At 42.3% G+C, this 25,156-nt stretch overlaps 1 protein-coding gene across 4 annotated transcripts in view; it reads left to right on the forward strand.

Moving 5' to 3' along the window:
• klhl32 (kelch-like family member 32) overlaps positions 1–25,156 on the forward strand; it is a 191,308-nt gene that overhangs the window by 157,704 nt on the left and 8,448 nt on the right. For all 4 annotated transcript variants that reach the window (XM_078399687.1, XM_078399688.1, XM_078399689.1 and 1 more), the window contains 2 exons: positions 18,060–18,118; positions 24,818–25,010. In XM_078399687.1, coding sequence (XP_078255813.1) covers positions 18,060–18,118; positions 24,818–25,010 — 252 coding nt within the window. The remainder of the gene's footprint in view (positions 1–18,059; positions 18,119–24,817; positions 25,011–25,156) is intronic.

A 25,156-nucleotide genomic window follows, 5' to 3' on the forward strand; every position in this document is an offset into this window, starting at 1 on the left:
AGACATTTAGTTGGTATGTCTTCTGAGGCCTTCATAACGAGAGGAGTTGAATATAGTAGCAAAGAGGTCCTTCTGCAGTTGCACTGGGCCCTGGTGAGAACATACCTGGAGTATTGTGTGCAGTTTTGGTCTCCTAATTTGAGGAAGGACATTCCTCCTATTGAGGGAGTGCAGCGTAGGTTCACAAGGTTAATTCCCGGGATGGAGGGGCTGTCATATGATGAAAGAATGGAGCGACTGGGCTTGTATTCGCTGGAATTTAGGATGAGAGGGGATCTTCTTGAAACATCTAAAATTATTAAGGGATTGGACACGCTAGATGCAGGAAACATGTTCCCGATGTTGGGGGAGTCCAGAACTAGGGGCTACAGTTTAAGAATAAGGAGTAGGCCATTTGGAACAGGGATGAGGAAAAACTTTTTCACACAGAGAGTTGTGAATTTGTGGAATTCTCTGCCTCAGAAAGCAGTGGAGGCCAATTCACTGGATGCATTCAAAAGAGAGTTAGATAGAGCTCTTAGGGCGAGTGGAATCTAGGGATATGGGGAGAAGGCAGGAACGGGGTACTGATTGTGGATGATCAGCCATGATCACATTGAATGGCGTTGCTGGCTCGAAGGGCCGAATGGCCTACTCCTGCACCTATTGTCTATGTATGTATGCATTGAGTATAAGAGTTGTGACATCATTTTGCAGCTGTACAACCCTTCAGTTTGATCACACTGCACATTTGGAGTATTGTGTATATTTCTAGTCATTGCACAGCAGGAAGAATGTGGTAGCAGTGGAGAGAGTGCAGAAGAGATTACCTAAGTTGGTTGCCAAAATCAAAAACAGTGGTCAACAGGAGAGATTGGATAGACTGGGGTTATTCTCATTGGAACATGGGAAGTTAGGGATGACCCCATAGAGGTTTTAAAATTTATGAGGGTACAGGTAGAATCAATAGAATCTTTTTTTTGCAGGGCAAAGAACTCTTGAACCAGAGCAAAAGGTTCAAGGTGATAGAGGAAACAGATCTTGGGTAAATGTTTCACACGAAGCGTGGTGGTTATTTGAAATGATCTGCCAGATGACCTGATTGGTGCAGACCTGATACAATGTTTAAAGACAATAGATAATAGGTGCAGGAGTAGGCCATTCGGCCCTTCGAGCCAGCATCGCCATTCAATGTGATCATGGCTGATCATTCTCAATCAGTACCCCGTTCCTGCCTTCTCCCCATACCCCCTGACTCCGCTATCCTTAAGAGCTCTATCTAGCTCTCTCTTGAAAGTTTAAAAGGCATTTTGGCAGGGATTTGAATAGGAAAGACATAGAGGAATACAGCCCTACTGCATGGATTGGCATCACAATAAGCATCTTTTTTTTATTGCTGTACAATTCTCTGATAGTATTTGTTTAAAGGAATAAAGTGTCTGGTCAGTTGCAAGGAGGTAACTGACAAAATATTCAGATCTTGTTTGAAGTTTTTGGTAGTCATATAGCATGGAAGCTGGCTCTTCGGCCCATCTTAACCATGCTGACCAATATGACCAATCTAGGCTTGTCCCATTTCCCCTCTAAAAAATTCTTATTCATTTACCTCTTAATAGAGTCATACAGCATGGAAATAGACCCTTTGGCCCAACATGCCCACTCCGGCCAACATGTCCCATCTACACTGGCCCATATTCCTCTTCAATACCTTTCTAATTATTTCTTAAACAGTCCAAATTTTAAGTGTTTAAGTGTTATTATTGTAACACCTGCCTCAACTACTTCCACTGGCACCTCATTCCGTTTACCCACCATCTCTGTGAAAAAATGTCTTCTCGGGTTACTATTAAATCTTTTCTCTCAATTTTTTGAAGATGTGAACAAGTAAAATGGATGAAGGAGAGCCAGTGGATGTAGTGTGTCTAGACTTTCAGAAAGCCCCATACCTTGGTGAGCAAAATTAGAGCACATGGTATTGGAGGTTGGGTATTGACATGTAAAGAGAATTGGTTGGCAGCAGGAAGCAATGAGCAGGAATAAACGAGTCCTTTTCAGAATGGCAGGCAGTGGTGAGTGGAGTGCCGCAAGGCTCGGTGCTGGGGCCGCAACTATTTACAATATATATTAATGATTTGGATGATGGAATCAGAAGTAACACTAGCAAGTTTGCGGATGACACAAAGCTGGGTGGCAGTGTGAACTGCAAAGAGGATGTTAGGAGGTTGCAGGATGACTTGAACAGGTTGAGTGAGTGGGCAGATGCATGGCAGATGCAGTATAATGTAGATAAATGTGAGGTTATCCACTTTGGCGGCAAAAACAAAGAGGCAGATTATTATCTCAATGGTGTCAGATTAGGTAAAGGGGAAGTGCAATGAGCCCTGGGTGACCTTGTACACCAGTCACTGAAAGTAAGCGTGCAGGTACAGCAGGCAGTGAAGAAAGCTGATGGCATGTTGGCCTTCATAACAAGAGGATTTGAGTATAGGAGCAAAGAAGTCTTCTGCAGTTGCATAGGGCCCTGGTGAGACCACATCTGGAGTATTGTGTGCAGTTTTGGCCTCCTAATTTGAGGAAGGACGGCCTTGCTGTTGAGGCAGTGCAGCGAAGGTTCACGAGGTTAATCCCTGGGATGGCGGGACTGTCATATGAGGAAAGATTGGAAAGACTGGGCTTGTATTCACTGGAGTTTAGAAGGATGAGAGGGGATTTTACAGAGACGTATAACATTATAAAAGGACTGAACAAGCTCGATGCAAGAAAAATGGTCCCAATGTTGGGGCAGTCCAGAATCAGGGGCCACAAAGAATAAAGGGGAGGCCATTTAAAACTGAGGTGAGAAGAAACTTTTTCACTCAGAGTTGTGAATTTGTGGAGTTATCTGCCACAGAAGGCAGTGGAGGCCAATTCACTGGATGAATTTAAAAGAGAGTTAGATAGAGCTCTAGAGGCTAGTGGAATCAAGAGATATGGGGAGAAGGCAGGCACAGATTATTGAATGTTAGTGGATCAGCCATGAATACAATGAATGGCGGTGCTGGCTCGAAGGACATAATGGCCTCCCCCTGCACCTATTTTCTATGTTTCAATATCCTGTAATTCTTGATTTCTCCAATGCTGAGAACATAACTCTGTGCATTCAATCTATCTATTTTCTTCATAATTTAATATACCCCTTAAAATCATTCCTCAGCCTCTTGTGTTTCCAGGAATAAACTCCCAACCTGCCTAGCCTCTTCCTATATCCTCGAGTCCAGACAGAAACAGGGGAATTTATTATGGGGAACAAAGAAATGGCAGACGAGTTAAACCGTTACTTTGGATCTGTCTTCACTGAGGAAGATACACACAATCTCCCAAATGTTCTAGGGGCCGGAGAACCTAGGGTGATGGAGGAACTGAAGGAAATCCACATTAGGCAGGAAATGGTTTTGGGTAGACTGATGGGACTGAAGGCTGATAAATCCCCAGGGCCTGATGGTCTGCATCCCAGGGTACTTAAGGAGGTGGCTCTAGAAATAGTGGAAGCATTGGAGATCATTTTTTAATGTTCTATAGATTCAGGATCAGTTCCTGTGGATTGGAGGATAGCAAATGTTATCCCACTTTTTAAGAAAGGAGGGAGAGAGAAAACGGGTAATTATAGACCAGTTAGTCTGACATCAGTGGTGGGGAAGATGCTGGAGTCAATTATAAAAGACGAAATTGCTGAGCATTTGGATAGCAGTAACGGGATCATTCCGAGTCAGCATGGATTTACGAAGGGGAAATCATGCTTGACAAATCTACTGGAATTTTTTGAGGATGTAACTAGGAAAATTGACAGGGGAGAGTCAGTGGATGTGGTGTACCTCGACTTTCAGAAAGCCTTTGACAAGGTCCCACATAGGAGATTAGTGGGCAAAATTAGGGCACATGGTATTGGGGGTAGGGTACTGACATGGATAGAAAATTGGTTGACAGACAGAAAGCAAAGAGTGGGGATAAATGGGTCCCTTTCGGAATGGGAGGCAGTGACCAGTGGGGTACCGCAAGGTTCGGTGCTGGGACCCCAGCTATTTACGATATACATTAATGACTTAGACGAAGGGATTAAAAGTACCATTAACAAATTTGCAGATGATACTAAGCTGGGGGGTAGTGTGAATTGTGAGGAAGATGCAATAAGGCTGCAGGGTGACTTGGACAGGTTGTGTGAGTGGGCGGATACATGGCAGATGCAGTTTAATGTAGATAAGTGTGAGGTTATTCACTTTGGAAGTAAGAATAGAAAGGCAGATTATTATCTGAATGGTGTCAAGTTAGGAGGAGGGGGAGTTCAACGAGATCTGGGTGTCCTAGTGCATCAGTCAATGAAAGGAAGCATGCAGGTACAGCAGGCAGTGAAGAAAGCCAATGGAATGTTGGCCTTCGTAACAAGATGAGTTGAGTATAGGAGCAAAGAGGTCCTTCTACAGTTGTACCGGGCCCTGGTGAGACCGCACCTGGAGTACTGTGTGCAGTTTTGGTCTCCAAATTTGAGGAAGGATATTCTTGCTATGGAGGGCGTGCAGCGTAGGTTCACTAGGTTAATTCCCGGAATGGCGGGACTGTCGTATGTTGAAAGGCTGGAGCGATTGGGCTTGTATACACTGGAATTTAGAAGGATGAGGGGGGATCTTATTGAAACATACAAGATAATTAGGGGATTGGACACATTAGAGGCAGGAAACATGTTCCCAATGTTGGGGGAGTCCAGAACAAGGGGCCACAGTTTAAGAATAAGGGGTAGGCCATTTAGAACGGAGATGAGGAAGAACTTTTTCAGTCAGAGAGTGGTGAAGGTGTGGAATTCTCTGCCTCAGAAGGCAGTGGAGGCCAGTTCGTTGGATGCTTTCAAGAGAGAGCTGGATAGAGCTCTTAAGGATAGCGGAGTGAGGGGGTATGGGGAGAAGGCAGGAACGGGGTACTGATTGAGAGTGATCAGCCATGATCGCATTGAATGGCGGTGCTGGCTCGAAGGGCTGAATGGCCTACTCCTGCACCTATTGTCTATTGTCTATTGACCAACATCCTTGCAAATCTTCTCTGCAACCTTTCCAGCTTAATGGCTTCTTTCCGATAGCAGGCCAAACAAAACGGAATACAATACTCCAAATGGGTCCTCAACAATATCTTATACAACTGTAACATAATGTCCCAACTTCTATTCTCAATAGCCTGTCTGATAAAGGTCAGCCTGCTAAAAGACGCCTTCACCATCCTATTTATCTATGATGTAACTTTCAGGGAACTATGTACTTGTAGTGCTAGATCCCTTCAGTCTATAACACTCCCCAGGGCCCAAAATGCTGGAGTATCTCAGTGGGACAGGCAGCATCTCTGGATAGAACGAATGGGTGACCTTTAAGGGTCGAGACCCTTCTTCAGACTGACCCGAAATATTACCCTCAGTCTGAAGAAGGTTCTCAGCCTGAAACGTCACCCATTCCTTCTAGCCAGAGATGCTGCCTGTCCCGCTGAGTTACTCCAGCATTTTGTGCCTATCTTTGGTGTTCCTTCCTACACTCCCCAGGGCCCTCCGTTTACTGTGAAGGTCCTGTTCTAGTACAACTTCCCAAAATATGACAACTCAAGGTTAGCTGAACTGGGTGAGTGAGCCATTCCTCGGGTGAGTGAGCCAAGCTGATCAAAATCTTGACAACATCATCACTGTCCACGATACCATATTTTCTCATAATCACTTCCATATGCATAACCTGGCTGGTTGATACTGAGTTGGACCAGGATCTGATTAAATCTAGATAGAAACATAGAAAATAGGTGCAAGAGTAGGCCATTCGGCCCCTCGAACCAGCACCGCCATTTAATATGATCATGGCTGATCATCCAAAATCAGTACCCCATTCCAGCTTTTTCCCCATATCCCTTGATTCCCTTAGCCCAAAGAGCTAAATTTAACTCGCTCTTGAAATTAAGACTAGGTATACCTAGTCTAAAGGAGGGCCTTGAACCAAAACATAAAATATCCATTTTATCCAGAGATATTGACCCGCTGAGCTAATCCAGCATTTTGTGTCTATCTCAGGATCTAGTTATTATTGTGCACAGAGGCAGAAGGGGTTATAAGGTTCTGCTGAAAGAATTGAGATGTCAGACTATTATGTGAGCCTAGTGAAAAATAAAATAACTAGGGCAATAGAGCTTCAAATTAGTCTGGTACACTTGGGAGAACTCTGAAAAGGGGAAAATGGAAAAACTTTAAGAAAGAATCATGGTTATAGCAGTTTGGTAAGAATAAACAGAAAACGTCAGAAATAGAAAATCAAGCAGATTAATACGGCATTGGTGAAAATCAGAAAAATGTTAAAGCTAAAATCATAAACTCGTAGAAACTCATCCAAAATCTCTTTTGCAAAAGTTGCAATATAGTAGTAGTGTTTGCCCATTGTACTTTCCCTCAAAAATGTAGAGTCGTTGACTTAAATAAGTTTCAACAGATTCCCACTCCTGAGCTGTGAATGTTGAATGACCACGGTTCAGAACGTAACATTCTGGGATGTTTGATTTATTAGAAAGGAGTCGGAATGCAATTCACCTTGAAAAATCAAGATGTGGAATTGGTTTTGAAGAAGCTAAGAAACTGCAGGATCATAAAATACAGGGACTGATCTATAGGTCCCTTAACAGTAGTGGCAGTATTAGACTCAGAATAAATAAGAAAATGAACCTGAATGAAACAAGGTTAATTCAGTTATCTTCACAGAGGCTACATTCAATAGTGTGGAGAGTAAATGTGAGATAGCTTATTGAGATCGGAATGATTTTATTAAAGGCAAATTTTGATTTAGTACAGTGCATTTGTGCATTGACAATAGACATTAGACAATAGGTGCAGGAGGAGGCCATTTGGCCCTTTGAGCCATTGTTAATTAATAACCTTGTGGGAGAGGAGACTTTGGGGAATAATGGTTGAAGTCATATTTTGTGACTACTTTAGTCTTAAACTAGGATATAAAACTTGGACAAAGTAAAAGATTTAAATATGAAAGGTGAGTTTGGTGAGATAGATTGGGAAACTAGATTAAAAGATATAATACTTTATAAGCAATGACAAATATTTAAAGAAATCCTAAATCCTAAAAAAATAAATGTTAACAAATTAACGTGATCAAATTGTTGCTAATCAGAGTAGTCAAAGATGGCGTTAGATTAAGGGCTTATTATGTGGGCAAAGAAAATCAAACACGAGGATTCAAAGAGTTTTTAGAATTTAGGAAAGGATCACCAATAAATTGACTGAGAATGAAAACTGAGTGAGAAACTAGCAAAAGGAATAAAAGTGTTTACAAAAGCATTAATTGGTAATATAAAAAGGATTAGTGCAAATAACTCAGCAGAAACATTGCAGTATAGACAATGTAGGACACTGAAGGAAGCCCACTGTATCTGTTGCAGTTAAAAAGAGTGACTCTGCCTTATCCCACCTTCCTGCAACTGTTCCATAGGTCACAATCAAAGTATTTCTAAAAAGTAGTGAGGGTTTCTGCCTCCCTGAATACCAATGATAATTGGCACCATCCTCCACAAAACACTGATCAAACATTATATTTTGTTTCTTGCGAGTAAGAAAATGCTGGTTGCAAAGTGCCAGTCCCTCAGATGCATTTTTACTCCTTCGATCAGCCGACCATAGATGACTTACCATAAACCTTCCTAATATCCATGCAGGCAACACAAAACACACTACCTCACCAACCTCCACGTTGCTTTCTCAAAGCATCCAACCAAGTTAGTCATGACCTTCTTTTAATAAGTCTATGTTGATTGTCCCTGATTATTCTGTGTCCTTCTGAATTAAGTTTTATGATGTCCCACCGAACTGATTCCAATAATGTTCCCACTTTCGAAGCTAAATTAATTGTCTTGTGATTACTTGGGTAATCTGTTTTTAAACAATGGTAAAAAGTTGTTTTTTTCAGTCATCAATGTACAGGAAGAATGATTTATCACGGTTCCCCCTGGACTAGAAGGCAGTAAACTTAACTCCTCTTTTAAGGGAACGAGGACAGCCCAATTTGAACTGTCAAGCACTTTAAGGGTAAATACTAGAATCAATCATATTATGGAGGACCTATGTCCTTTAGAAAAATGTATGTTTGGGGAGAGTCACGATGAATTAATAAAGACAAGATTTATGGATAGGAAAGGTTCAGAGGGATATGGGCCAAATGGGGCATGTGGGGCTAGCATGAATCTTGGTCGGCATGGGCAAATTGGCCTGGAGGGCCTGCTTCCATGCTTTATGAACCCAAGACTCTAAAATTGTGTTTGAAAATAAATTTGTTGGAATTTTTTTGAGATGATAACGAGCAGGCTGGTAGATTCTGAGGGCAGTAGTAGATGCGGTATATTTGTAATTGTAATACTTAAAGGGGAAGATCTCTAAGGTAGAGATAAATGGATTTCATTGTGTTTCCACATGTTTCCTGGGCTTGCTGGAATCGCCAGAGAAAGTATGATGTCAACACAGTGGCAATTGAGGAGATTGGAGATATGACAGGGAAATATGCCAAGGAGCACTGACACCTCACGACTGCTTACTTCTCTGCTACTATGAAAAGCTTTGTTGACAGTGATACTGCTGTTAGAGATTACTTTGCACATTCTGGATGTTATTTTTACAAATTTAGATTTATTTTTTTACAACTTTGGAAGTTTATACATCAGATATGCACTTCATTCTGCCATTTCCTTCTGGTGCACTCCCCGGGGCAAAATCCATCAAACTGCATGCAATCACTCTTTAAATGCTGGAAATGAAACGGCCTCATGCAGGTTGTTGATATTATCCATTCATGCTATTTGGTGGGGAAGCACAAAAATGCTGTGCCAAACAGGGGTTTGAAACCACAGATGGACACATAAAGCTGGAGGAACCCAGTGGGACAGGCAGCATCTCTGGAGAGAAGGAATGGCACCCTTCCTCAGACTGGTGGGTGGGAAGGGGGGGAAGATGGGGGGGGGGGGGGAGGGGGAGAAGGGAAGGGGGAAGGGAAGGGGGGAAAGGGGGGGAAGGGAAGGGGGGGAAGGGAAGGGGGGAGGGGAAGGGAAGGGGGGAAGGGAAGGGGGGGAAGGGAAGGGGGAAGGGAAGGGGGGAAGGGAAGGGGGGGAAGGGAAGGGGGGAAGGGAAGGGGGGGAGGGAAGGGGGGAAGGGAAGGGGGGGAGGGAAGGGAAGGGAAGGGGGGGAAGGGGGAAGGGAAGAAGGGGGGAAGGGAAGGGAGAAGGGGGGAGAGAGAGAGAGCGCCTTGTAGTTTAAATTGTCGAATGGAATGTGACGAGGGAAAACATAGTGAAACAATATCAAGATTAGCATAACGGAAGGGATAAAAGGATCAAAACTTGATTTTGCTCATCGCTAATTATGGTTTCAAGGCTTTTAACAACTGGTTTTTGCTGTAAATTTTTAACATTGGGGACAAAAATGCATCAGTTATGCCAGAAACATCGCTGTGAATTTTTGATTGTCAGTCACAATTAGTTAGAAATACTGCAATTATTACATCGATGATTAAAACCATGGCAGCTGGTAGTACTTGAAAACAAACTGCAAGTAACAAATTGCATACTATAAAATCACGATGAATAGAAAGAGGTTAGTCAAATTAATATTTTTTTTTAAATCTTGAGATGGGGAAAAGAGCCTTCTTTGTTTCTGCAGAAATTTTCTGTGAGGCTTCAAATTTCACAGACTTAAATCTACGAAAAGCTTCTTTACACCATAGAAATCTTCTTTTTCTTAGTGGTCAGAAATGGTCTTCTCTGAAAGTGCTTGAAAAACTGCATTTCCCACAAAAAAAAAAGCTGTTGCAAGTGTTTAGTTTGAAAACATAGGGAAAACATTTGAATATTTAACAAATTTTGTACATTTGAGGATGTTTAAATTATTGGACATCTTGTTGCCTTGTTCATGGATAAATGTAGATATAAAAAAATAAATATGCAGATATCCATACGCATAATTATATGTATTGCACCCACTACTGTCAGAAGATTTATAATCTTGAACATGCGTCTTTGCAATCAGCATAAGTCACGGCGCACCTTATTCTCACTCCTATTTCCAGTGTTTGTCCAATTCAGTATTTGCAGACTCTGCCATAGATGGAACGGGGGTGCCTGACTCAATGGTTGGATGTATGGCTCAGGATGCTGTATGCTGCTTCCAAAGTTTGTGCATTGTCTTCCATTGCAGAGACATCTTACCAAACGTTCCCTCTCTATTTTGACTGGCCAAGGATTTTGTGAGTCTGTGAAGAAATTGTCAAAGGGACTTTGAGAATGCCTTGGAGTCCCAGCTGCACTAGTCCCACCTGCCTGCGTTTGGTCCATATCCCTCCAAACCTGCCCTATCCATGCACCTGTAGGAAAGAACTGCAGATGCTGGTTTAAATCGAAGGTAGGCACAAAATGCTGGAGTAATTCAGCGGGACAGGCAGCATCTCTGGAGAGAAGGAACGGGTGACGTTTCGGGTCGAGATCAGTCTGAGGAAGGGTCTCGACCCGAAGCGTCACCTGTTCCTTCTCTCCAGAGATGCTGCCTGTTCCGTTGACTTACTCCAGCATTTTGTGTATATCCATGCACCCGTCTAACTGTATCTTAAACATTGGGATAGCCCCTGCCTCAACCACCTGGTTGCTCGTTTCATACACCCATCACCTTTGTGTGAAAAAAAATTACTCCTCATATTCCTATAAAATCTTTTCCCCTTCACCTTAAACCTATGTCCTCTGGTCCTCGATGTGCTTTCATCATACTCCCAGAAATCGCTTGGCTGTGCTGAAACTTGGCTGAGGAGAGTAATTGTTTTGAAAGTCTGGTATCAGGTACATGGATCAAGTGGCCTGCCCAACAGACCTGAAATTTAGAGTTTCAGTGTTGAGGATGTAGACCTGGGAGAGGACACTTGTCATTGTTTTCCCGATGCTGCCACTGCATTTCAAGTTTATTCTCACTGTCAAATAACCTTGGAGACTATTTATGAAAGGGCTTTCAGAGCATCGCATCAATTCACTAGTTCGCACTCTGACATAACCCAAAACCTTCTGGCCTTGACTGTCTCAGAGATGCACTCCACAGGGGCGGCATGGTAGCGCAGCGGTAGAGTTGCTGCTTTACAGCGCCAGAGACTGGGTTCATTCCTGAGTACGGGTGCTGTATGTGCCGAGTGTGTACGTTCTCCCCGTGACCGTGTGGGTTTTCCCCCGGTGCTCCGGTTTTGTTCCACATTCCAAAGACGTACAGGTTTGTAGGTTAATTTGGCTTTGGCAAAACTTGTAAATTGTCCCTGGAGTGTAGGATAGTACCATTGTATGGGAGTGATCACTGGTCGGTGCAGATTCAGTGGGCCGAAGGGCCTGTTTCCGCACTGTATCTCTAAACTAAATTAATCTAAGATATCTTCTTGGTGTCACATATCTGTGTTGGACTTTCTTGACTGGCCAAGAAGCTGCAGTCTATAGGTGAACACTCCTATCCCAGTGTTCTTCCTGGTCATCGGCTGAATCCTCAGTGGAGATTCAGCAGCTTTTCATTTTCCAAATTATAGTCTTTGGGAAAGCATTTAATTTGGTACAAAAGGATGGGAGAACAGATACACAAAATAGGCACTATATACATTTGTTTCGACAATGTTGGCACAGGTTGCTTAATTTTTTTAAAATGTGGATGCGGATACTTGTCTTTTAATGAAGTGCTGATTAATTGAAAGATACAGCATGGAAACAGCCCCTTCCCCTCCCCCCTTCCGCAGTCCACGCTAACCATCGATCACCCATTCACACCGGTTTTGTTATCCCACTTGCGCATCCACTTCCCAAACACTAGAGGCATTTTACAGAGACTAATTGACCTACGAATCTACATTGGGACGTGGGAGGAAACCAGAGTACGCAGAGGAAACCCACGCAGTCACAGCAAGAATATGTATCCAAGGTCAGGATCGAACATGCATCTCTTAGGCTGTGAGGCAGCAGCTCTGCTGCCTCTGCTTCACTGCCCTGCCCAGTGTTAGAAGTGACAGAAATGTAATTGGATGGTGACCATCAAAAAAATGAGAAGGATCATGACACATTTGGTGAACGAGAAACTCGAGTTTGTTGAACTTCTTTCTGCTAGCTTGTCTTTAAGAGTTTAGATAAAAAGGGCCACGGTAGTTGTTAATTTGTTTTTTTCTATCTCATCTGACCACTTTATATATTATACGGACCCGGAAGATGGCAATGACTGACCCCTCATTATGGGAAACAGGCACAGCATGCTGTTGTGGTCCTCTCAATGTCATTAGTTCCTACATTAACCACAACCTGTAGCTGATTAATTTAGCCCACATAAATTTCTGCCTTTAACCTATTTGATATCCTTTACGCTGGCATTAAGTAAGTGGCATGCAGTTTGAGATTAGTCATAAACTTAGAATAAAAGGACATTCCTTTAGGAACAAGATGAGGAGGAATATCTTTAATCAGAGGCTGGTGAATCTGTGGAATTCATTGCCACAGAAGACAGTGGAGGCCAAGACAATGGATAGTTTTAAGGCAGAGATAGATAGATTCTTGATTAGTATGGGTGTCAGGAGTTGTGGGGAGAAGGCAGGAGAATGGGGTTGAGAGGGAAAGATAGATCAGCCATGATTGAATGGCAGAGACTTGATGGGCTGAATGGCCTAATTCCGATCCTATCACTTGTGAACCATGTCAAGCCAAATGTCCCTTTGTCGGTCTCTGTCTCCATCTATGATCCATCTCTTCCTTCATGCATTCTAGGGCTCAGAAGTAGCAGGCCACATGGAGTCAATTACCACAGAACGACGTGCATTGTTTTCAGCTGGAGACTGATCATTGACCAAATTCTGACTTTCCAGGTCAGGACTTGGCCAGTTCCAGCCCCCCTGAGTCAATGTGTACACAGTGGAGGCCTTGCAGTCTCACATAAGAATCTCACAAATTTGCCACTCCATCAGGCTATTGCACAACATGTAAATTACATTTTTAATCAATAGCTCAATGGTATTTTATTGTCACGTGTGCTGAGATACTGTGAAAATTGTTATTTAATATACAGTATAATTCAGTAAAATCATACCATACATAAACACAATCACAATCAAGAATGCATGTTTGTAGTATAAGAATAGAAGATTTCAATGAAGCAGTACACAGAGTTGCATCACAGAGCTATGCTTCCTAGCTAACAGCTACCACAATTTTTGTTTGAGGAAAAAATGCAAAAAAGACAAACCACTGAAATGAAAACTGTATATGCTGTTGATCTGAAATTAAAAATACAGAGGAGAGCCAAGATTGTCTCTTGCCAGAGACACACTGTCACTACTGAAACCAAGAGCTGTAGAATCATCTTTAACAACATCAGGTGATTTAATCATGGCTGCACTGAAACCTTAGCATGCTGATTAGACCCCTGGGAAGCAAACAGAATGAAGTGTTAATCTGCCTGATACACTCAATAGGTGAGCCCTGGAATCCATGGGGCTTTGATTGCAAGGGATGATGTGCCAGCATGAGGTAGCATAACGTAACTGGAAAATCAGCTTGATGAATTTTGAGAACTTTAACAGGCAAATGCACCTCACTTTTAAGCAAATTAAACAATAAGGACACACTAAATGAATACCTGTTTTTGTACAATCAAATTTGTATGCAAATCTTCAGAGTTCCTCGCTGATAGGCATGGATATGAAGTGCACGTGGATGGAATTACATTCTGAAACTGAAATGAACGCTGAATATGTTCACTTTAAAATACAAATAATAGATATTCCATGGTGTTTCCTCCCATATAAAAAATATTCACTGCTTGGGGAAAAAAAAAGACTGAAGATATGTAAATGAAGCATATGAACTCCACCATGTCAAGGAGACTATCAGCCAAATCAGTGAGAGATTAACTCTGTATTTTCTGTGTGGGATACATACCAGCTTCCGCACAGCACGTTTCAAGAGGTGTAGGAAGGAACTGCAGATGCTGGTTTACATCGAAGATAGACACAAAATGCAGGAGTAACTCAGCGGGACAGGCAGCATCTCAGGAGAGAAGGAATGGGTGACGTTTCGGGCCTGAAGGGTGTCGACCCGAAAAGTCATCCATCCCTTCTCTCCAGAGATGCTGCCTGTCCTGCTGAGTTACTCCAGCATCTTGTGTCTCTGTATGAAGGAGTGATAGAGTCAGAAGAAGAGCCAACACTGCTTATTTATAATTTGCACTGGACGTGAATCAGAACAGGGATGTTGACAGACGATAGAAAAATGCAAAACCAACAGGGTTGTTGCAGTTGAGTGACTATAACTTCCTCAATATTGACTGGGACTTTACCAGTTCAAGAGGCTTTGATAGGTGCATCCAAGAGGGTTATTTGAAATAGTGTGCAGATAGTCTAACTGGAGATGCGACCATAACTGGGCCTTGTATTGGGATACAAGCTTGGCCAGGTGGCTGCCATTTCAGCGGGAGAGCATTTTGAGAACAGTGAACACAAATCTTGATGTTTTAAAATAGTTATGAATAAGGATATTCTGGACCTTGGGAGAAGGTCGAAATTGGTGTAAGGCAGATAATGTTATTGGCCAGCTTGGAGGATTTTTGTGAAACTAATTTTATTTCATCGCTAAATTGCTTAACTCTATAATTGCACCGGGATTCTCAATTGACACTTTGGAAAGGTTTATTTTAAATGTTCACCACTTAGAAATGTCAATGTAAAAGCATTGTTTAAAAAATGTAACAATAAATAGGTAGATAGATTCTGTTCCATTTTGATTGCTCAAGGTCTTTTTGTTAATTTAATTAAAATTGCAAACCTTGGATGGAGCTAGAGGATGCAGGTGAGGTCTTAAATGACTGTTTCCCATCGATGGAGAAGGACATTGTAGATGGAGAATTCTGGGAGGAGGATTGGGGAATTCTAGAACTAAGTACCAATGAAAAGGAATGTTTCAGTGGACTTAACGATAGAAAAATCCCCAGGGCACAATGAGATTATCTCATCGAGAGACTGGTTGGGAATTTGACTGAAAGTTTTATATCTTCTCTGGTCACAGAAGAAATGCCAGATAACTGTAGTGTCAGTGATGATGTAACTTTATTCCGGCAGCAGAGATACACCAGGTATAACAGGGTAATTAATCTAACGACAGTGGTAGAGAAGTTATTGAACTTAGAAATTACAGCAAAGGAACAGGTCCTTCGACCCACCATGTCTGTGCTAAACTCTGTGGAACATAGAACAGTACAAATTGGTAAAATGTTTTAAGGCTCAGGATTATTCTGGGCTTGTAAAGGCAGGGATTAATCAGGGATGGCTTTGTTTTGGTGCAAATTTTTCGAAGAGATGATTAAGTGAATTAATGAGAGCAGTTCAGTTGATGTACCATGGACTTCTCCAAAGTCTTTGACACGTCCCATCTGGAATTGTTCAATTGCTCTGTGAACTGGAAAAGCTCAAAGGGCAAAATGGTCTCCATCTACTTCACGAGAGGTGTGGTTCAATAAAAGCTAAGATGGAGAATATAAGATGGAGGATTGGTACAACCATACGAAACAGAAGGCACAATTTTGATAACCACACTTATTGGAAGGATGTCATTTGTACTGGAGGGGGTGGAGAGAAGCTCTACTTGGATGTTGTGTGTAGGAAGGTACTGCAGATGCTGGTTTAAACTGAAGATAAACACAATAAGGGTCTGAAGATGGGTCTCGACTCGAAATGTCACCAGTTCCTTCTCTCCAGAGATGCTGCCAGTCTCGCAGCGTTACTCCATCATTTTGTGTCTATCTTCACTTGGATGTTGCCTGGATTGGAGCAATTCAGATATGAAGCTGGATTCTAAAAGCTGAGTTGTTTTATTTCTGGATCTTAATTAAAGGGAGGACTTAATTGTGGTATCTAAGGGCATAGATAAAATAAATGGTGAGAAAGATCTGTCCCTTGGCAGAGGTGTGTGGCCAGAGATCACAGGTTTAAGGTAAGGCGTTAGAGGTTGAGAGGGAATTTTAGACAGAAATTATGCACCAAAGGGGTGATTGAAAGCTGAAACAGACTGCCTGAGGAGTGGTGTCACAAAAGTTAATAAGTATTTTGTTGAGTACTTGAGACAACATGACATAAAAAGCTGTGGGCCAAGTGCTGGAAAATGGGATTAGTGTAGATAGGCAACAGGTGGCTGGTGGATCGAAGGGCCTGTTTCTGTCTTGTACGATTCTGTGGCTTGGAGATAGATCAAAGAAGAGAACAGCCATATCTCTAGGATATGAAGCTAAAGTTTGCCAGAACTTGATTTAAGTGGGGTAAAGATGATTGAGCGAAATATGATCTACATCACTAAAACTCTGAGAGTCATCGATGATTTAAATGGAAACGAGTGCGGTAACCAGGCTGTGGCTTAGGCCTGGAGCAGACAGATTTAAAATTTACAAGTGTCAATTATGTCAAGAGGAATTTGTGAAGGAACAGTTTTTGCCCTAGAATAATGCATACAGTGCCCTCCATAATGTTTGGGATAAAGACCCATCATTTATTTATTTGCCTCTGTACTCCACAATTTGAGATTTGTAATAGAAAAAAAATCGCATGTGGTTTAAAGTGCACATTGTCAGATTTTAATAAGGGCCATTTTTATACATTTTGGTTTCACCGTGTGGAAATTACAGCAGTGTTTATACATAGTCCTCCCATTTCAGGGCACCATAATGTTTGGGACACAGCAATGTCATGTAAATGAAAGTAGTCATGTTTAGTATTTTGTTGCATATCCTTTATATGCAATGACTGCTTGAAGTCTGCGATTCATGGACATCACCAGTTGCTGGGTGTCTTCTCTGGTGATGCTCTGCCAGGCTTGTATTGCAGCCATCTTTAGCTTATGCTTGTTTTGGGGGCGGGCCCCCTACAGTTTTCTCTTCAGCATATAAAAGGCATGCTCAATTGGGTTTAGATCGGGTGATTGACTTGGCCACTCAAGTATTGACCATTTTTTAGCTTTGAAAAACTCCTTTGTTGCTTTAGCAGCATGTTTGGGATCATTGTCTTGCTGCAGAATGAACCGCCGGCCAATGAGTTTTAAGGCATTTGTTTGAACTTGAACAGATAGGATGTGTCTATACACTTCGGAATTCAATATGCTACTACCATTAGCAGTTGTATCATCAATGATGATACATGAGCTAGTACCTTCAGCAGCCTTACATACCCATTTCATAACACCCCCACCACTGTGTTTCACAGATGAGGTGGTATGCTTTGGATCTTGGGCAGTTCCTTTCCCCCTCCATACTTTGCTCCAGCCATCACTCTGATGTAAGTTAGTCCTCGTCTCATCTGTCCACAAGACCTTTTTCCAGAACCGTGTTTGCTCTTTTAAGTACTTCTTGGCAAACTGTAACCCGGCCATCCTATTTTTGCGGCTAACCAGTTTTTTGCATCTTGCAGTTTAGCCTCTGCATTTCTGTTCATGAAGTCTTCTGCGGACAGTAGACTTGTCATTGACAAATCCACACCTGAAGAGTGTTTCTGATCTGTCGGACAGGTGTTTGGGGATTTTTCTTTGTTATAGAGAGAATTTTTCTGTCATCAGCTGTGGAGGTCTTCCTTGGCCTGCCAGTTCCTTTGCGATTCGTAAGCTCACCAGTGCTCTCTTTCTTCTTAATGATGTTCCAAACAGTTGATTTTGGTAAGCCTAAGGTTTGGCTGATGTCTCTAACAGTTTTATTCTTGTTTCTCAGTCTCATAATGTTTATACAATATTTATTCAGGAATTTGGACAAATGATCCAGATTGCTAACGGAATCAAGCGGGACGGGGGGAAAGCAGGAACAGGGTACTAATTCTGGATGATCAGCTATGATCATATTGAAGGGCTGAATGGCCTACTCCTGCACCTATTTTCTATGTTTTCTATGAAATGGGGATGATTGAGAGGCAAGACAGGGTGAGAAGATGTTGATGAAAATTTGGAATGAAATGTAATAGTACGATGAAGTACTCACCAAGTTTTTAGCTGGAATTAATATTATTATTTTGTGTTAGGTGGAGTGACGAACACAGCTCAATACCAGAACAGACTTATGGTGTATGATCCAAGTCAGGTAAGCATCAATGTTATTCTGTACTGTAAAGACTCTTCATATGATTAGTCTTAACATTTGTAGGTGTGCACTGAAAATTAAAATTTTATGAAATGGGAACTAAACCTGCTAAGAGTAACTTTAACTGAAGTTATCTGACACATCATGAAGGTCGTCTGGTAGCCAGGGTTTCATTGCTATGAGCTGTTCATGGATACATTGCTTTAAGCAGGTACTAATAGATTTGCTCAAACGGATATTTCTAGTGAATTTATCATGCTTGAAAAAATTAACAAAGGCTAATTTCTCATCTTCCAGCGTTGTCATGTTCTCGGAGGTTTTAGTGACTTTTCTGAAAAGACACTTCAACAAGCTTGACATTAATATGTGCACTGTGGTAAGAAACAGTGGGAATCAATTCCAGCAGAAAGCTGATAAATGTTTTAAAAGTCTTACCTGAATAACAATCTGAAACAGTTGGAAAAATATACCAAAATGCCTTGTGATATGAAATTTATCCTCATTCAATTCAAAATATTTATCTTTCAAATAGTCAGGAGACGACCAACACTTTAAAGAAGATAGACACAAAATTGTGGGGTAGCATCTCTGGAGAGAAGGAATTGGTGACATTTCAGGTTGAGACCATCACCTGTTCCTTCTCTTTTTGAAAATTTTAATTTAGTTGAGTTTATTGTCACGTGTACCAAGGTACAGTGAAATGCTTTAACATAGAAAATAGCTGCAGGAGGAGGCCATTTGGCCCTTCGAGCCAGCACCGCCATTCATTGTGATCATGGCTGAGCATCCACAATCAGTAACCTGTGCCTGCCTTCTCCCCATATCTCCGATTCCACTAGCCCCTAGAGGTCTATCTAACTCTCTTTTAAATTCATCCAGTGAATTAGTCTCCACTGCCTTCTGTGGCAGAGAATTCCACAAATTCGCAACTCTCTGGGTGAAAAAGTTTCTTCTCACCTCAGTTTTAAATGGTCTCCCCATTATTCTTAGACTGTGGCCCCTGGTTCTGGACTCCCACAACATTGGGAACATTTTTCCTGCATCTAGTTTGTCCAGTCCTAATAATTTTATACGTCTCTATAAGATCCCCTCTCATCCTTCTAAATTCCAGTGAATACAAGCCCAGTCTTTCCTAAGTCTGAAGAAGGGTCTCGACCCGAAACGTCACCCATTCCTTCTCTCCCGAGATGCTGCCTGACCTGCTGAGTTACTCCAGCATTTTGTGAATAAACCCAGTCTTTCCTATCTTTCTTCATATGACAGTCCCACCATCCCAGGGATTATCTTCGTGAATTTACGCTGCACTGCTTCAACGGCAAGGACATCTATCTATCTATCTATATACTACTAAAACTCAGATCTTGAAGCGATGTTTGTATATATATTCCACTGATGTCGGCTGAAGGAAATTCCGGAAAAACGGTGAACCGTAGCGCCACGATTTTTGAACCGCATTAATCAGCATGCGGTTCGCTGCTGGAAAATGATATTTTTATTTAATTCGGACGCATATTTTTTAAGTTACAGAGGTCTAAAGGCGCTGCCCCCCCCTCATTTATCGAAGCTTTGACAGAAGGGGGGCGCTGCGGTCCGGCAGTGCTCAGTACGCATGCGCGGAATCTCCACACTCAGTACTACTCAACACGCATGCGCGGAATATCCTCACACGCACAAAAACAATGGACGCCGTTAGCGGAGCAAGCCCGCGATCACCGGCACACCTCTCCTCTCTCCCCTTGCTTCTCTCCTCTCCCCGCAAACCACCCCCCCCTCCCAACTCACTCTCTCACCCATCAACAAATACCGCAACATCTGTCATCACAAAATGGGTAAGAGTAGGGCTGGGGGAGGAGGGAATGGGGGGAGTGGGGACGGGCCCAACGGGCCCGCTTCCAACGGGCACACTTGTTCTAGTATATTACTAAAACTCAGATCTTGTGAATATATCTGTTTCTATATACGTAACAGTGATTACGGCAAAACGGTGAACCGTCGCGCCACAATTTTTGCACCGCCTTAACCGACAATCTCGCGCTCGCTCGGCCGTGATATTTTCATTTAATTTGGTCGCATATTTTTTAAGTTACGGAGGTTTAAAGCGGATTTATTGAAAAAAAAAGGTGAACCGTAGCGCCACGATTTTTGCACCGCCTTCATCACCGCGCTGAACTCTGCTGGAAAATGGTTTTTTTATTTGATACGGTCGCGTATATTTTAAGTTACAGAGGTTTTAGTAAAAAAAAAATTAAAAACAGTCAAGTCAAGTCAATTATATTTGTATAGCACATTTAAAAACAACCCACGTTGACCAAAGTGCTGCACATCTGATTAGGAAAAAAAAAAAAAGGAAGTTATAGTGGTCACTTGACATACACAGATCAGGAGGACGGGCCCAACGGGCACACTTGGAGAGTAAGAGTGGGGCTGGGGGAGGAGAGAATGGGGGGTGTGGGGACGGGCCCAACGGGGTCTGAGAATGGGGAATGGGACAACAGGGGTCGTGCGGAGGGGACTTGGTGGTGGGGGAAAGAGGGGTACTGGGAAAAGGGAAGGTCCATATCCCTCCCCTCTCACCCATCCCTCCCTCCCCCCTTCTCTCCCCCCCCTCCCTCCCTCCACAAATACCACCCCATCTTTCATCACACTCCCCCCTCCCTCACCCCACCATCCTCAACACATCCCTCCCTCCACTACTCCCTCCCCCTCGATCACTCCACACCTCCCTCCCCCAAACCACCCTCTCCCTCCCTCCCCCCTTCACTCCCTCCCCCCTCCCGGATACAATGGAAACCCTAAGAGGACGGGCCAAAGGGGAGAGTGTGGGGAGAGTAAGAGTGGGGATGGGGGAGGAGAGAATGGGGGAGTGGGGAATGGGCCCAACGGGCCCACTTTGTCTAGTCCTTCCTCAAATTAGGAGACCAAAACTGAACACAATACTCCAGATGTGGTCTCACCAGGGCCCTATACAACTGCTCCTATACTTAAATCCTCTCGTTATGAAGACCAACATGCCATCAGCTTTCTTCTCTGCCTGCTGTCCTGCTGTACCTGCACGCTTACTTTCAGTGAGTGGTGTACAAGGACACCCAGGTCTCGTTGCATTCCCCTTTATCTAATCTGATACCATTTGAGATAATAATCTGCCTCCTTGTTTTTGCCGCCAAAGTGGATAACCTCACATTTATCTACATTATACTGCATCTGCCATTCATCTTCCCACTCACTCAACCTGTCCAAGTCACCCTGCAACCTCCTAACATCCTCTTCGCAGTTCACACTGCCACCCAGCTTTGTGTCATCTGCAAACTTGCTAGTGTTACTTCTAATTCCATCATCCAAATCATTACTATATATTGTAAATAGCTGTGCCCCCAGCATCGAGCCTTGCGGCACTCCACTCACCACTGCCTTCCATTCTGAAAAGGAGCCGTTTATTCCTACTCTTTGCTTCCTGTCTGCCAACCAATTCTCTATCCTTGTGAATACCCTACCCTCAATACCATGTGCTCTAATTTTGCTCACCAACCTCCCATGTGGGACCTTATCAAAGGCTTTTGTTGCATGCTATCCAGTCTCTCCAGAGATGCTGCCTGTCTCGCTGAGTTACTCCAGCATTTTGTTTCTATCTTCGGTGTAAACCCGCATCTGCAGTTCCTTCCTACAAGTACTGACACTTAACCTGTGTGTAGATTGTAGAGACTGTACCCTGTGGGGTAACTGCACTCTATGGAGAGGCTGAAGGGACTGTGCATTATGGACAGACTGGAGGCATTGTAGCTACAGACAGACTGCAGAGACTGTACCCACTTGCCTGACCTTCTTTGATCGTAACTTGCTGAACAGGTCACATCCAAAGAAGAATATTTCCTCAGTATCTCGTCCCACCATCCCAGGGATTAACCTCGTGAACCTGAGATAATATTTAACTCAGCTTAACTCTCAAGCAAAACCACTCGGGTGTCCTTGCAGGGAAATCGTTAAATTATCAGAAACTGGTTTAGAAAATAATCAGAATTTGAAAGAAAAGTGTAGTATTTCGAGGACAGATGTAAAGCCACAATTACATACAACCCTGACTTACCTGCATCAACTGTGAGCATTTCTGAGATTCAACGTAAAGTATTAATGACAGCCTTGGAACAGATGCAGTATAAATTTACCTAAATGATACCTAAACGATCGCAATACTAGTAAACATTAAACACATGAGATTTGTGTTTCCTTGGACATAAAAGATTAAGTGTAATTTTATTTGTTTTCAAGATATCAAATAGAGTTGCATGACTAATAGGGTGGTCATAGTAGGGAATATTAATTTTCCTAGTGTAGACTGGGATTACCATCGTGCTAAGGGTTTAAGTGGGTAACCTCGGTATACGTGACAATAAACTTAACTCAAGAATATATTTCATGTGGTTCATCAAGTATTTGGAAACATTTGTCAAAACGTCTCCCTCACTATGTTGAGATTCTGGTATTTTTGATTTGGGTATATCACTCTTTTAACCATTCCTGGAGATTAGTTTAGTTTATTATCACGTGCACTGAGGTACAGTGAAAAGCTTTTGTTGCTAGCAGAAAGACTATACACGATTACAATCGAGCCATCCACATTGTACATATACATGATAAGGGGAATAATGTTTAGTGCAAGAAGTTCACCAAATTTACTAATAAGCATCAACAATGGTTAATCTTTTGTATCCAGGGATAACGTACAAAATCCGTACATAGTCAGGAATGAACCCAGGTCTCTGGTGCTGTAATGCAGCAACTCTACGCTATGCCACCCTTAGATAATAGGATTAGATTTAGAAGCTGGAGTAACTCAGCGGGGCAGGCAGCATCTCTGGAGAGAAGGAATACGTGACGTTTCGGATCGAGACCCTCCCTCGGACACCCGGAATGTCATCCATTCCTTCTCTCCAGAGATGCTGCCTGTCCCACTGAGTTACTCCAGTTTTTTGTGTCTATCTTCTGTTTAAGCCAGCATCTGCAGTTCCTTCGCACACATAGGATTAGGTTTAGTTTACTTTAAAGGTACAGTCATGGAAACAGTCCATGCCGACCAAGATGCCCATTAGTTTAGTTTACGATTAAACACAAGGTTTTTCCTTGGCAAGCACAGCTTCAATTAAAGTTTAACACTTAATTTGTTCATACAGTAAAGCAACCAATGTGAAATGTTACCACATTATGCACCTTAATTAAAACTGCAGCAGAATTAGTCTATTATTTGCAGATGAACTTTTAATAAAAAACTGCCATTGCAGTGTTCAAAGAGTGAATGTTTTTCTCATTAGGTCTGTTTCGTGTTTACACGTTCACTGGCTTTTTAAAAATTCATGTGGTGTTTTATTTGGATACAGTGTCCAACAAAAGTCACAGTTGGAAGGATATGGCTCTGAATTCCAATAAGTCTATCATTTGTCATTTAAGATGGGTTTTGTTTTCAGCACACTGCCGTGTGTGATAATAGCTGCCATGTGCGAAAGAGCACGCAGATAGCTGCTAACTGTGCTGACTCCTCTTTTTCTCCACTGATTAGTATCAGCTAGTCATTTATTTATTTTTGAATGACCACACAGTTCCCCAGTGTCTCTTTTCCTATTGAATACATCAGTATGGATGTCATGCCTTATTTAGAAAGGACATCGGAGAGACCACATCTGGAGTGCAGTGTACAGCATTGGTATCCTTATTTAAAAAATGACGACATGCATTTGAACACAATTCAGAGATGTACGAGACTAATACCTGGAATGCGCAGGTTGATCAAATTTGGCTGGAAGTGCGAGAAGTGACTTGATTGAAATAAATAAAATCATGAGCAATCTTAACAGGATGAACATGGAAAGTATATTTCCTCTTGTGGGAGAAGTAGGGGTCAGTGTTTAAAACTAAGGAGTCATCCATTTCAGAGAATGGTAGGGGTGCTGATGCACACTGGTATTGTTTTAGCCTGCAGTGTGCCCTATTTTCAACAGGAAGAGAGTACACTGAGGAAACATGTAAATATGTATGCCGAAGCTCATAGATATTCCCTTGCCAATACTTTTATTGTCAGAGATCGACACAAAAAGCTGGAGTAACTCAGCGGGACAGGCAGCATCTAAGGAGAGAAGGAATGGGTGGCGTTTTGGGTCGAGACCCTTCTTCACCAGTCTGAAGAAGGGTCTCGACCCGAAACATCAACCTATTCCTTCTCTCCATAGATGCTGCTGAGTTACTCCAGCTTTTTGTGTCTGTCTTCGGTTTAAACCAGCATCTGCAGTTCCTTCCTACACTTTTATTGTCAGGTCAGGTTCTGTTTGTAAATCTGGTGAAGAAATCTGCCAATGACAACATAAGTTCCTAAAGAAAGTAATCAATGAGCTGCAGATTCTCTTTGACTTACTCTTGGAAACCAGTTGTCAAAGATACAGTTGATCTCAACAGATTATTGTATCCTCGTCGTGAATCTAATAAAAGCTCCAACCTCCCTCTGGTTTATTGCCCCATCCGCAACCAGTCCGCACACTCACCGGGCTCTGACAAGGTGTAGGAACCAGCCGAACATCACAATATTGTTCAGTAACTGAGGGGTTCTGGGGACATGTTGCAGATCAGAATAGCTTTCGGGTCATGTCAGGATAATAGTACCAAAGAAATAGCCCTGAAATCCTTTTGTAATCATCTACATTTTTTTCTGACTCTCAGAATAAATGGATAAGCCACAGTCCCATGTTACAGAGGCGAGTTTATCATATTATGGCAGCTGTCAATAGAAAGCTCTATGTACTTGGTGGAAATGACTTGGACTATAATAATGATCGGATTTTGGTTCGACAAATTGACTGTTACAACATCGACACTGACCAGTGGGTACGCTGCCAATTCAACTTACTCACAGGTAGGTATTTAACCTTACATTTTAATTAGTCTGCATAAATGACAAATTACATCAATTAGTTTCTTATGAAGTCCTTTTTCACATTGTTTTAAAAAAAAATGTTTTTAGCATTCTATCTCCGTGTGTATTTAATTAGTTATATTATT

The sequence above is a fragment of the Rhinoraja longicauda genome, chromosome 5, assembly GCF_053455715.1.
Source record: "Rhinoraja longicauda isolate Sanriku21f chromosome 5, sRhiLon1.1, whole genome shotgun sequence".
Taxonomy (NCBI): Eukaryota; Metazoa; Chordata; class Chondrichthyes; order Rajiformes; family Arhynchobatidae; genus Rhinoraja; species Rhinoraja longicauda.